The 13,678-nt window shown below is 35.5% G+C and overlaps 1 protein-coding gene across 1 annotated transcript; it reads left to right on the top strand.

Moving 5' to 3' along the window:
- Positions 1-2,435: 2,435 nt before the first annotated feature.
- Positions 2,436-13,204, top strand: RB195_007854 (uncharacterized protein; the record flags this gene model as incomplete). Its single annotated transcript, XM_064181707.1, has 16 exons — positions 2,436-2,516; positions 5,362-5,536; positions 7,188-7,327; positions 7,389-7,457; positions 7,511-7,626; positions 7,722-7,819; positions 8,659-8,820; positions 8,894-9,089; positions 10,068-10,248; positions 10,320-10,416; positions 10,943-11,048; positions 11,338-11,458; positions 11,577-11,671; positions 12,589-12,683; positions 12,764-12,909; positions 12,980-13,204. The coding sequence occupies 16 exons, from the start codon at positions 2,436-2,438 to the stop codon at positions 13,202-13,204; spliced, it is 2,103 nt and encodes a 700-aa protein (XP_064038476.1).
- Between the last annotated feature and the right edge of the window lie 474 nt (positions 13,205-13,678).

The following is a 13,678-nucleotide window of genomic DNA, read 5'->3' as shown; positions in this document are numbered from 1 at the left end:
TTATTTTTTTTTCTGGAACAAATACCTCTTCGCAATCACGTTTGACGGAAATATTTGTTCCATGTTGAGGAGTTCCAAAAAAAATTGGTTTATCTTTAATTAATGAAGATGAGAGAGGAACAAAACATTATGAATGTTCCTTCCCCCATGTTTAAATTCGTGAAAAAAAAAGAATTCTGACGAATAAATCGTGTAGATGAGAAAATTTAAGGTTGGAAATGTGGCGCATTCATTTTTTAAAGCGCCCCATGTGAGATATATGTGGATGTATTAAAGTTAAAGTTAAATTTTTCTGGCGTTAATCAATCCGCTTAGGACCCGCACCACCACGTTCACTTCAATCCAGAATCGTTTGATAGGTTTACGGACGTGTAACTGGCCTAGGCAATGACTTGCGGGGGCGAGCCGATGAGTCAAGTCAGTGTTTTTATCCTCCCAGACAAGTATGGTACCAATTTATCCGGACCCCGGAGGGATGAAGGGTTTGGTGAGCACTAGGGTGGATTCGAACCTCTGATCGATCGTGCAGGAAGCGGAACTTCTCACCGACTGCGGTACACCCGCCCCGTGGATGTATTAACAGATAATTATTTTGTACGTATTTCTACTACAATAAATTATCATTTTTTTATTTTTCTCGACAATACGATGAAGGAAGAAGAGTCTATAGTACGCAGACAAGATTCTTATCACATTTAGAGATTGATAACAAGTGATGCACTAGGAATACACTTGAAAAAAATTCTCTTTCGCATAGATTATGAAGAAAAGTTCGCATTGATTCTAAATTCAACCTCCACAGAGCGCATCACAGCATCATGCTGGCGATGCATAGCTAGGAGAAAATTTAAATTTTTTTTTCAAATACAATAAAACAAAGTGTAAGATATTGTCCATGTTCGACTGTCTTTGAATCTCGGCATGTTGAAACGTAGTTTTTAATTGATTTTCTTGAGTTGTAGCCAAGATTGGTATTGATCGCCTTTATTGAACAACAGCTAACGTTTCGGCGTTATCGCCTTCGTCAAAGCCTGGAAAATTCAAAGCCATTAGTGATTTATCCCCTCAAGCGCCTCATCACCCTACAGAAGGTAGGATAGGTAATCACTCTATCACAAAGTGTAAGATTTTTCTGGCAGATAGTTTTCCATACAAGAAGAAACGATAACTTTCGTACATTCAAAAATGAAGAGGAACAACATATTACTGAGAGAGAAATGAGAAAAAACATTAAGAACTGTAAGATAAAACATTTAGGAAGCTCCAGGGCGCCATCACTATGTGCTCTATGGAGGAAACTATAAAGTTTCATGAAAGTGCATCTGAGGTCTCACGTTTTATATGGGAACTTGAAAAACAAATCTAAAAAATGTAAAATATTTTTTCTTTTCAAACATGAACTTGAAAAATTTTCAATTCAGTTTCAGTTCCTTTATCAAAAAATGGAAGTCAGTTTTTTTTTTCTACAAGGCACAGATCCTAAACTATTTGGTTCAAGATTCACCCTCTACCAATTCCCTCGTCCTCACGATAAGAAGAAAATTTGCAGATATTCGTTCAATGGATTCTTATCATTATATTTATTCAAATTTCCATGGATTCTTTCAGTCGTTCCATGGATTTTTATCATTATATTTGTTCAATTTATTATTAAATTTATTATTTTCTTTATCTATTCTTACTTTTTCCAAAATTTAAGTTTTCGAGTTTAATTTATGATAAAGGGTCTCATTTTTGTTATAGAAGAGACCTTTCGATTTTTGTTTTCTCAGAAGACTTCAAATTTTAGAAAAATTAAAAAATTTATATTATCGAGTTTGATGAGCTGTACACAAGGTTGTTAAATAAATTTATTAGCTAACGTTTCGGCTATGTCGCTTTAAAAAAAAATTAAAAAAAATTAAAATTTAGAACAAATTTAGAAGATTACATTTTCCTAAAATTTAAAGTGCTACATCAGGGCGATTATCATCGAACACCTGGTTGCATTGAGCACCTTTTAGGGTCTATTTCTTAGAAGAAAAAAAAATGGCAAAATGAGAACCTGAGGCAGAATTTGAAAAAGAAAGCAAAAATTTAATTTAAAATCTTTTGAAATTTTTGCTTTTTGTGTAAAAATTTTTAGCTTACATGGCCGTTGTATTATTAGATCGTGTAGGCGCATCACATCACCTGCTAATCAGTAGCCGGCGCTAATTCCGGTGGTGGAGTTTGTGATCGAGATGTGATCGCTTACAGTACACAAACAACGAACTTTGCTTATTCCGTGCTATACACCTTAAACAAAGCACAAACTCGAAAACGATAAGCACTTTTCGAGTCACACCGAGGCTGTAGATTGTCCCCGACAGACGACATTTATCAATACTTCGAATCTTCTAATCAACTAAAATTCTATAAATACTAGCTCATTACGCCTTCGCCCGTAGTCACCAATGTTCCATCAACTCCTAATATTTTCGATCTTATACTTCAAAGCGGTGAACACCGCAACATCGCCGAACTCATTCACGGAGGTACGTAAGGCACTATTTTTGAAAGTTCACTCACTCATGGATTAATCCTTTTTTTTGTTAAAGTTGTTTTTTTTTCTAAAACTAAGAACACAGTAAGCTGTCTTCTGTTTTTTTTTTCTAAAAAAAAAAAGTCAGAACAACAAAAACCTTGGCAACACATCCAGTTTTTTTTCCAACAAAGTATAAAACTTTTTCTTCTCCATTAATACTTTTTTCTCCACTGACAATCTTGGCTACAGCTCAAGAAAATCAATTAAAAACTACGTTTCAACATGCCGAGATTCAAAGACAGTCGAACATGGGCAACAACTTTTTTCGGCTTTTTAATGTTCAAGCAGTGAAATTTTTTGAAAAGGAAAACCACTGATAAATACGCGACGTTAGTAGATATGTAGGTTTCCCTCCGCTTATTTTTTGTTTCTTATTATATTCCAGAAATCAAGTTAAAAAAAAAGAGAATGAAATTTCAAAAAAAAAAAAGAAAAAAGGTAAAAAAATGATCAATGAATGAAAAAATTTTTTAAAACATAAAATGACTTTTTACATGTTCAAACCAATCAGTCAGTCAACCTTTTTGTTTTCCTAAAACTCCTCCTTTCAGCTTCTACCTGAGCTGATTTAAACAATTACATCGTTTTCTGTTTCTTCTTGTTTTTTTTTTGTCTTTCTTAGGTGAAATTTAAAATTAATTCATGAAAAAACTCATTTGTAGTTCACAGATGCCAATTCTCATCACATAGAACAGTACACATGGGAATTTTGACAGCGACATGACAACGTCCATAACATGAGCGACATGACAACGTCAATAACATTTCCAAAGGAGAAAGCATCATATAATCGGGTTCCCTCTTATCTAGAAGTAGAAAAGAGCAAAATCTTACGGTAAACAAGTGACTCTCGCCATGCTAAATGAACATTTTTCCTTGAAAAAAAAAACTCAAAATTCATGATAACTGATAGAAGTCTGTAATGTAGATATATGACACAACACATATTTAGGATTAGGTCTGTACGTGTCGGGATATTGTTGTCCACACAAGTTTCAGGAACGCAAACATTTTGGCAACTATAATTGCAAATCCTTGCAATATATGACGCAATTCTAGTGAGAATCCATTGAATGAACCTGAGTCAAGAGAAATGAAATGCATTTGAATGAAATGAAGCTGAAATGAAGTTGAAATGATCAAATTTTTGCAATTTTTCTGCAATTTTCTGAGAAGTAGTAGTTCTTAATGAGTCAGGTTTTGATTGTGGTAAAATAGACCTTATTCTAGAGCGTAAAAGTTCCACATTCCTTGAATCATGGCGTAAAGATTGCAACTTGTCGATTCAAATCATTTAACAATCGATAAGATCTTGTTCTACTGATGACTTAACTTGACTCGACTTAAAGGTATCACCCTACGAATCTGGGACGGGTTTCAGGTGGGTAATACCTACACGGGGTCGTAGATTATGGGGAGGAGGGTGCTTCCATCCATTTTCCCTTAATTGCCGTCAAAAACGGCCCGGAAGATGCGGCTTCGAGCGTTCCGGGGCGCTATTTTCTACAACGAGTTCGATTGGAGCGCGGTCAGCCTTGAGCACGCGCCGCTTCCGAGCCGTTTTTTATGACAATTAGGAAGAGATAGACGGAATCACCCTCCTCCAAATCCGGCATAATCGTCCTGCGAGCCTTTTCGGCGGGCTGATGTTACGCCTTAAGGCGGTTATCCGTGGAGTCTTCGCCTGGATGTGTCATCCTTGAAGATATCCGAGGTCATTCTGATCGATCTTCAGATAAAATTTGCATTTGGAACCTATCTATCCGTCACTATTCCATAAACGATGGAAATTTAAGTCTTGACTGAACTGCCTGTCAACTTTAAGTGTCCCTCAGATCTTCTTACACCACCTCCGTCTAGAATTTTCTAACTTTTTACGACCAGGAGGTCTTTTCTTGTTTGGGTCTGGAAGCATCCACAGAACGACTTTAATTCCACTGATAAAAACTCACAAAAACAATTGTGAAGAGTTATCACGTGGCGGACTTCATTTTTTTTTTATTATTACACTACAAGGGGAAGAACTTTTTCTCAAAGGTAGCTCACCAGGAAATTGGTGTTGTTCGAATCTCTGCACGGTGGGGTAGTAATAGAGGCGTAGGAGATCATGAATATAACCATGATCACATTTATTTCCTCGTAGAAATTTTACAAAAAAAATATTCGAAATGTGAATATTCGAAATAATAGTGAATAATGTGAATAGTGAATAGTGAGTGAATTGAATGAAGTAAATGAACTACCTTACCCCTTACCTCTATCCGTTCATGGAAAACTCAAACCTGGACGTGAGCAAAGGCAATCGATGAAAATGATCCATTACTTGATCTTTTCTGAGAATTCCCAAAATAAATCTTGTATAGTGGAATCTAGAAGTCCTCGAGGAAGAAAGCGATTTTACAGAAACACGAAGAAAGAAAGAAAGAAAAGAGGGAAAAGATCCATGAAGAGATTCCAAAATCGTCAATATCGCGATATTTTTATGATTTACCCAACATTTTCCTGGGTAGATCAAGAAGAGAGTCGATACGAGGAGTGCGGCGGCCACCGCTCCTCCTCTCGTACATTTCGCTCATTGTTGGTGTCAGTCACTTTGTTGAGCTGTCATATCTTCTTTTAATTATTATATTTATTATTATTATTAAATTTGCATTATTATATACTCTAGCACAACCTTAAGAGCTATTCACTTAAAATCCTAAACTTAACCTTCTTGATTACCTCATAATTCATTTAATCGTATCAGATTTAGTAGGGAAAGTCCTTTTTTTTCAACGAAAATCCTAAAATTTCAGATTTTCGCCGCTGTCGATAACTCCACCAATGTGTCCGAGCAGTGCCTTAAGGATGGAGCGGTTTTTGCGGAAAGTCTTAGCTTGGTTTTCACAACGCTCCAGAAATGCCGAGAAAACAATGGTTGTACGGATGAGGAGAACAAGATTCTCAATGAGAATATGTTTGCAATAAAACGTGAGCTAACCGAATTCTTTTTTTTTTGCCATTATTCATTATTTTAACCACTATTTCACAAATTACAAACTTTTATTGATTATTAGGTGAAATAAAAAGTTCTGGATGTTTTTGCTGGGTATCTTTAGTGGCTCATATCTGACGATATAAACATCACGTCAGCTTTTATTTACTATACGGCGATTTCAAGGTGACATTACGAGAACAAAAACCGAAAATATTGTGGTCCAATCGCGATGAGCTGAACCAAACGATCGCCAAGAGGGATTAATGGCCAGGAAGGTTTTGCTGTGGGGTTGTTGAGGTTGGAAGAGAATCACCCACCATGAGCACCTCCCACCGGGCCAACATTCAACTCGGACCTCTACAGTCAACAACTGATCGGACCGATGTGGGCTGTTGACCAGGAACCGTCCAGAATTCGGCAATAGGATGGGTGTTGTGTTCCATTATGAGAGCTATGAGAGCTCCAGGAAGTCCACATCCTTAACGACGCGTCAGAAGCTCCGAGAACGTGGATGGGTAGTCCGTGCCGCACCCGCCGTACACTTCAGACCTGGCACCAAGCGACTATTACCTTTCAAACATTTGCAAAATTTTCTTGACGGGACAAAACTGGCCTCAAGAGAGCCACAGTGAAAATGAGGTGGTCAAGTTTTTTGCCAATAAGGACGAGGACTTATTCAATTCCGCGAATATGAAATTGCTATCAAAATAAACAAAAATTGTCTAACCAAATAGCAAATATTTTATTTACATCGATTATAGTAAGGTCAAAACGACATGAAACACGTACGCAATTGCGTACGCGACTTCTCACGAGCCGCTTCGGTGAAGCGTAGCGGCTGGGAGCGTGGTGAAACCCTTACTGGCACCACCCGTCGCTGTAGTTTACGACGGTCCCACCTCGGTCCCAACTGCTGCCTCCACAGCGCCGTTTCGATCGTGTTCGCAAATACACCGCAACTGCACCCGTGATTCATGTCGTTTTGACTCGACTATAGTCCCAACTATGTTAATTTAAGAAGTAAAAGTAAAAACAGAAAGTAAAGAGAGAAAGTGAAACAATTGAAGCGAAAAAACGTTTTTACTTCACTTAGGACTCAGCATAGAAAATTGTCTTTAAGTTGAAACTCTTGAATACGGTACCGTTTCGACGTCCGTAGTTACTCTTAGGGATCATAAAGGAGGAATTTTGGCACACTTCCAAACAGTTTAGAATAACTTTTCAAGAGAGTTATGCGAGGTTTTGTGGATTTTATTGGGTTAAAATGCCGGATTCAGCAGCTAGAAATAAGGTATTGGTCCTGGAGCCTGCAGTGTAGGCGAAACAGAAGTGATCTTGTCCCCATAAGTTAATAAATTATAGGAGGAATCTATTTAAACTCTGGATTAGAAATTATTATTGACCGTATTGATCGATTTCTCTGACTATCCATTAATTATAATTCTTTATTAATACATTTATCTGATAAGCTTCAACGTCACATCGCTGAACTTCCTCATCAAAAATAAAATTAATATATAATATATAATGTAATGTGTAATATAAATATAAATATAAGTAATAATATAATAAATATGAATGTATAATATAATGTATAATATAAATATATAATGTAGAAGAATTGAAAAAAAATTTTTTTTGAAGAGATCGATGCTTTTGGAAAGATACCAGCCGGCCTACTGGAGATGACCCTAATCAGTTCCGGCTCCTACAGAGAGTGCATGGAACTGGTTGCGCCTTATCAAGTACATTACTGCTACGCGGAAGCAGTTTCCGAAAATATGGTGATAAAAATTTTAAATGAGTTTTCATAAAGTTATTCATATGATAATAATAGTTTTGTAGACCTCAACCACTCTGGTTACGGCAAGTTTTCGGATTGCTGTTTGTATGCCAAGGAGTTGTACGGAAGAGGTTGGTATCTGCGATTTCTACATGAAATCCTACGCTTTTATGTACTCGTTCAGGATATCCCAAAACTCCTAAACTCACTTGACGTTCAAAGTCGTTTACCGTTGAAATTTATTCGTTCTAATTGTGTTTCAACAAGCGTACGGCCCTCAACTGGTTTCTGGATATTTATGTAAGTTCAGCTGCTTGTTTTTTTTTCTCCTGGAAGTTCCTATTCTGACCTTTAGGCTTCTACACAATTAAAGATGGAGATAAAAAATATTTTAGGAGTTTTATGGCAATTTTCATCGCATGGGCTATAATCGCGACCGTAATCGATTACGTATTAAACGTCTACTATAAAAAAAAGCCAGGAAATAGCATGGGTAATGAGTTTTTTGCTGCTAAAGATACATTAAAATGAAACGTTCAAGTCAATAATTTGTTTACTATTTATTTGTAATCAAATTAATAATTTGTTCAGTATTTAGAATTATTTACTTTAGTGTTATTTAGTTATTATTTTTTATTATCAAATAAATCAACATTTCACTTTTTTTTAAATCATTCCTATCGAATTTTAATGTCTATGTCATCGTTAAGTTACGGTAAATTTTCTACGGCTATTTATTGGAAAATTGTTATTTGTTTATTATTTATTATTTAGCTAAGTAACATTATTGTAAATAACACTGTCATCATTTATTATTTTATTTTATTTATTACTATTTTTAGAACTATCTATATTAGTACTATTTTGCTATTATTATTTTAATTTTTTTTCATTATTTAATTCATTACCATCAGTTGATAATGCTCACATTAAAAATATTTAATCGTTCTTATTTATTATTTATTTAACATTATTTATTTTAGAAAAGTTTTCTGATGAAAATATTGACTTATGATAGATAAATAATAATAAATATATAAAAAGTGAATAAATAAAAAACAAGTAAATAATAATAAATAATAAATAATAATGTTAAAAAGTTAAAGTTAACTTTTTAGCATTATTATTTATTCATTATTTATTTTATTTACCACTACTATTTAGAATTATCTATATTAGTTAAAGTTAACTTTTACTTAACTTTTTTGCATTATTATTTAATCATTATTTATTATTATTGTTTATTTTCTATTCATTTATTTTTATTTATTTATTAATTATTATTTATCTATTATTAGTCGTTATTTTCATTGGAAAACTTTTTTCTTTCAGCTATGCGAGTACTATTATCCTACTCGGTATACACGAATGGTTCGGCTATCCTAGAAACAGGTCCATATAAGGAAGGAAATATTAAATCACTTGCCTCAATACGATTTATTTCGATGACATGGGTAGCCGCAGGGCATACTCTGCTCCAGAATGCAAATAGCGGTTTGTACAATAATTTCCAAGAAAAAAAAGGAATGGGATGCTCCGAATTGTAGAATTCAATCATCATTTACAGATACACTATTACCGGTTTTCTCCATATGGAATCCTTTCCTATCCACCACATTTATGAACGCTTTTCTCTCTGTGGACACATTTTTCTTGCTCTCTGGAATTCTTGTCGCTTATTTATTCTTCAAATCTAAACCATCAATGAGATATGTGAAGAATCCATTCACATGGGTGATGTTCTATGTGCATCGTTACCTCAGGTGAACGTTTAGTGTGTTTTTAGCTTATTTCTTAGTTTATACAGCGTTATCCCAGAACAACTATTATCTTGTTTATTTATCTTAGGCTACTAGCAAACAAATATTGCTTTCCCTAAGTTTTCTGCCTCTTTTTCTGATCTTAAATGATCACTTTGACGGCTAAGGTGATTTAAAGTTAAAGCGAAGGCTTTGATTCACTAAAGACTAGGTCTCGTAAGACTAAACCTACAGTAACATCGAGGGAATTTCTTCCCCTTACCGTATAAGCTTAATTTAATTAATTAGCTTAACTTACTTCGGATACAAAAGTTTCTGTGTAGAAATAGAAAAATATCAGAGTCATCAGAGTTCTTCAAGTATTTTTGAATTTTTTGACACCTCGACCTGACATACTCTAAGAATTTTTCGTTCTCTCAGGTAGCTTTTTTTTTAAAGGAATCGATCTAACTGTTTTTCTACCAATATTCTTCGAGCACATAGATTACCTTGATCGTTTTACATATGTAGTCAATCCTAGGAAATTCTATTCAACTACTCTTTCTATTCTCCTTATTTAAGCCAACAAAGTATGTTCTTATTCGGTTCATTTTACGCAGAGAAAGAAAAATTGAAAGAAAGAGAAAAAAGAAAAAGAAATTGAAGAAAGAGAAGAAACTGAAAATTGATATGATCTTCAAATCACCTAGGAATATAAAAAATAAACAATTATAAGAACATAAAATAATAAACAGTAAATAAATAAAGGTGGAGGATATTTTTAAATATATAGCTGACCTTATTTCTTGAGGACAGTCTGTTTCGTTGCTCTTAAAGCGGAAATGCCTTATTTTACAGTACAATACTTACACTTACTACTTACTACTTACTTACTTAATACTTATACTACTTACTTACTTTACAGTACATATTTAACACATTTTACAGTTTTATATACAACAACAGAAGAGAATTCTTAAGCGTGTTTTTTTTTTCTTTCAGGCTTACTCCAGCTGTTATGATTTTTATCGGATTCTTTACGGTTATGCTTCCACTTATTAACGGACCATTCACTGCATCAGCTGCTGGCATGTTAGGGAACAACACGGCTGCTGTTGAACTATGCAAAAAGTATTGGTGGCGTAATATGCTGTATATTAACAATCTTTTCGGTATGACTGCGGTACGTTTATAGTTTCGGACCTTTTTTCCACATCTCGTCCATTGGTGACTCAAATTTTTACGATTATTTAGGAATGCTATCCTATCACATGGTATTTGGCTGTTGACACACAGCTTTACATCGTAGCTCCAATTTTTCTCGTCACTCTACTCATACGACCATTACTTGGTACGGAGTGTTTTTCCACGAAATTGTCCATCTTTCCATGAATATAGAAGGGATTTAATTCACGAGTACTTGAGCGTGTTCACGTTTAATTTTTCGTAATTATCCAGAAGAAAAAGCATCGGAAACTGTCCTGTGTGATCCTATCTCTCCAACGATGCAACTTGTTACAGGTAATAAAATGAGGGCAATCCGCAATATGTCCATGATTATGCGGATGAAGCAGCATCTGCTGCTTATTTGATTTATATTATTTGCGAATAGCATATTTACGGGGACTTCACGACGAAAGGGGCGCCGCTTGCATTCTAAAGCGTCATTAGTTGCATTGTTGGAAAGACAGGATCACACACACGGCTATTTCACATTCCCTTTTCTGGATTACGTCGGGGAAATGAGCATGATTATAATCGTGAATTACACTCCTATTCCTACATGATCGTGGCAAGATTCTGACGTCGTCACTTTCGTGACACGTTGATTTTAAGAGTAGCGATTTCGAATTCGTACCGAAACATTTTTTTTTCAGGTGCTGCTCTACTTGTCCTAGCTAGTGCTGTTAGTGTCGCATATGTTTATGTGATCACATTTCGTGATAACCTTCCCGCTTCTATTATGGGAGTATTTGCACTGCCGTGAGTTTTTGTTTTTATTTATTTATTTATTTATTTATTACGCTCAAATGCGTGCCCAGAATAAGAGGCAAGGAATGAATACAAATAAACAATAGAAAATCCAGCAATGAGAAAAGAATAGAATTAGAATAAGCAGGGATACGTCACGCGAACAGTAAACAAGGAGCAATTTAGTAATTTCAAAAAAACACATAAACTTGTTTTCCTGGAAACCGTATGGAAATCCTGAAGTTGAAGTTGATTTTGCAACGGAGTAGGTTTATTCCACTTTATCTCCTTACGGTTCCAGGCATACTGAGGAATTTTTCGATGAGTTCTACCAAAAACCATGGAATCGTTGTACTCCGTATCTGATTGGAATTGCTGCCGGGTATCTTCTAGCGATGGGAAAGAAGCCGAAAGTTCACTGGGTACGAACGGTTCTATCCTGTTTATTTATTTATTTCTTTGTTTATTTATCTATTTATTTCTATTCCTATTTAGATAGGATATATTGATCCAGAAAAAGTAAAACACCCAGCTTTTCAGCTTGTCATATCATCTGCATGGGCTATTGCTACCGCGGTAGCGTTAGCGTGCCTCTTCGGCCCGTATCACTACATAAAAGGAGACGATAATTGGAGGTGAGCGGAATTCAAAATTTGGACAGTGGACAGTAGCTACAGTACCCCCTACAGTATCACCTGTTAGTTGAGTAGAAATACCCAAGGGAAGGTTGTATATTAAAAAAAAACGATTTGAATTTCCATTTTCACTCGCTTTGATTGATCTGTAAATTGATTAAAATAGAAATTTTGTCGGTAAATTATTGCCACAAGGTCAAAACCGCCCTTACAATTGGAAATACTTCTTGAAGTGCTTATTTTTTAAAGAAATATCATCAAAGACGGAATATTTTGCAGTCTCTTTCTTAAAAGTGTCTGTGCTCTTTTTTTCTGAAAGAAAAATTATGCACTATTTTTTCCTTGATCTTTTTTCTCTCTTTTTTTCCTGTATTTCCTTGATGCAACAGGGAAGAATATGAAAATGAAAATGAATATGAATGAGGTCGTGGTGAGGTTGCGTTGTTGCAGTTCATGGACGTACAGTAACGTAAAAAAAAACGTAGAAGACGTAAAAGACGTACGGTGAGGTTGCGTAGGCGGTTGCGCGCGAAGTGGGACCCGCGCCAGCTCCAACAACAAAGCTCACAGAACTGAATTGTATAGGGGTCCCGTAGCGCTGGGGTTCGAGAACGCTCTTCTTTCTTTATTTACGCAATAGACTCTAAGTGACATTAAGCTCTAGGTGAGCCTCCTTTAGAGCAATGTAAGTAGAATTTTTGTATTTTGAGTGATTGAGTCAATTATGAGGTACGGTAATATGATACTAATTAGGACGACGACCTTCTGCAACAATGTGCAGGGTGTTATTGTAACTTGTATGTTATGTCAAATCCAGAAAGTGCGTGTTGGAAAAAATCCAAGCTATCTACAGTAACTCTACAGTTAACAAAGTAGGACTTTACTTTCAATTTACTTTCGACTTCAATAAGTTCCAGTGAGTTCACACGAGCCTCCTACAACAATTTCTCACGAATTGGATGGTCGCTGGCCGTATCGTGGGTGATTATCGCGAACCACCTCGGTTGGGGAGGTAGTACGAGTTTCTCGAAATTTCTCCCGTTTTTTTCCAACACCCATTTTCCGGATGTTGACATAGCATACAAGTTACAGGACCAGTTGCAACGTTTATGGATCATCCGTTATGGAAACCACTGGGTCGATTGTCATATTGTGGATATATTGTACACTTTTTTGTTATCACCTATATATTTAACATAGATGACAGGCCATATCATTATGTGTCGATTTGGGGAACGGTATGTTTCTGGAGAATTTTTTTCTTTATTTCCGGACTAAAATTTTGTGGGGGTGAAAATGTGTTTTTAGTACGTCTATCGAGTTATTCCCGTTGTTGTGATGTCCTATGGATTCGCATTCGTTTGGAGTTGCCTCTTCGAGGTTCCCATTGTGAAATTAGAGAAGATCCTCATCGAAAATATCATGCCTGCGAAGAAGGACGAAAAGCCAAAATTCTATGCTGACGGGAAAAATCATGAAAGAATTTATGCCTACGAAATGCCACAGGACGGAAATTATCAAATGAAACTGTAAAACATAGTCACTGTTACTGATTGTACATTGTGGAAGAGGACTTTAGGATTTTTCCCTAATCCTAATTCTATGCATTTTTTTAATTTATTATAGATTTCTGTAGGAAAAAAAGAAACATTGATCAGTCGTGTTACAGGTACTTTTGCTTTCTTCGTGTGCATTTGTCATTGTTGTTGAGATTTGAAATAAAGAATTTGTAATAGTATCCTGAAGGGATTTTCTGGATGTTGTCAAGGAATAATAATAAAATTTAGAATAATATATAAATAATGATATATGATAGTAAATAGAAGAGGAAAAATAACATATTTAATTAAAAAACGGGTGTGGTGTAGCGGTTAGAGGTTCCGCTTCCTGCACGATCGATCAGAGGTTCGAATCCGCCCTAGCGCTCACCAAGCCTTTCATCCCTCCGGGGGCCGGATAAATTGGTACCAGACTTGTCTAGGAGGATAAAAACACTGACTTGACACA

This window comes from Necator americanus, chromosome I, assembly GCF_031761385.1.
Source record: "Necator americanus strain Aroian chromosome I, whole genome shotgun sequence".
In the NCBI taxonomy this organism is placed as follows: domain Eukaryota; kingdom Metazoa; phylum Nematoda; class Chromadorea; order Rhabditida; family Ancylostomatidae; genus Necator; species Necator americanus.
The sequence above is the reverse complement of the archived record's forward strand: the minus strand, read 5'-3'. Positions and strand labels throughout refer to the sequence as shown.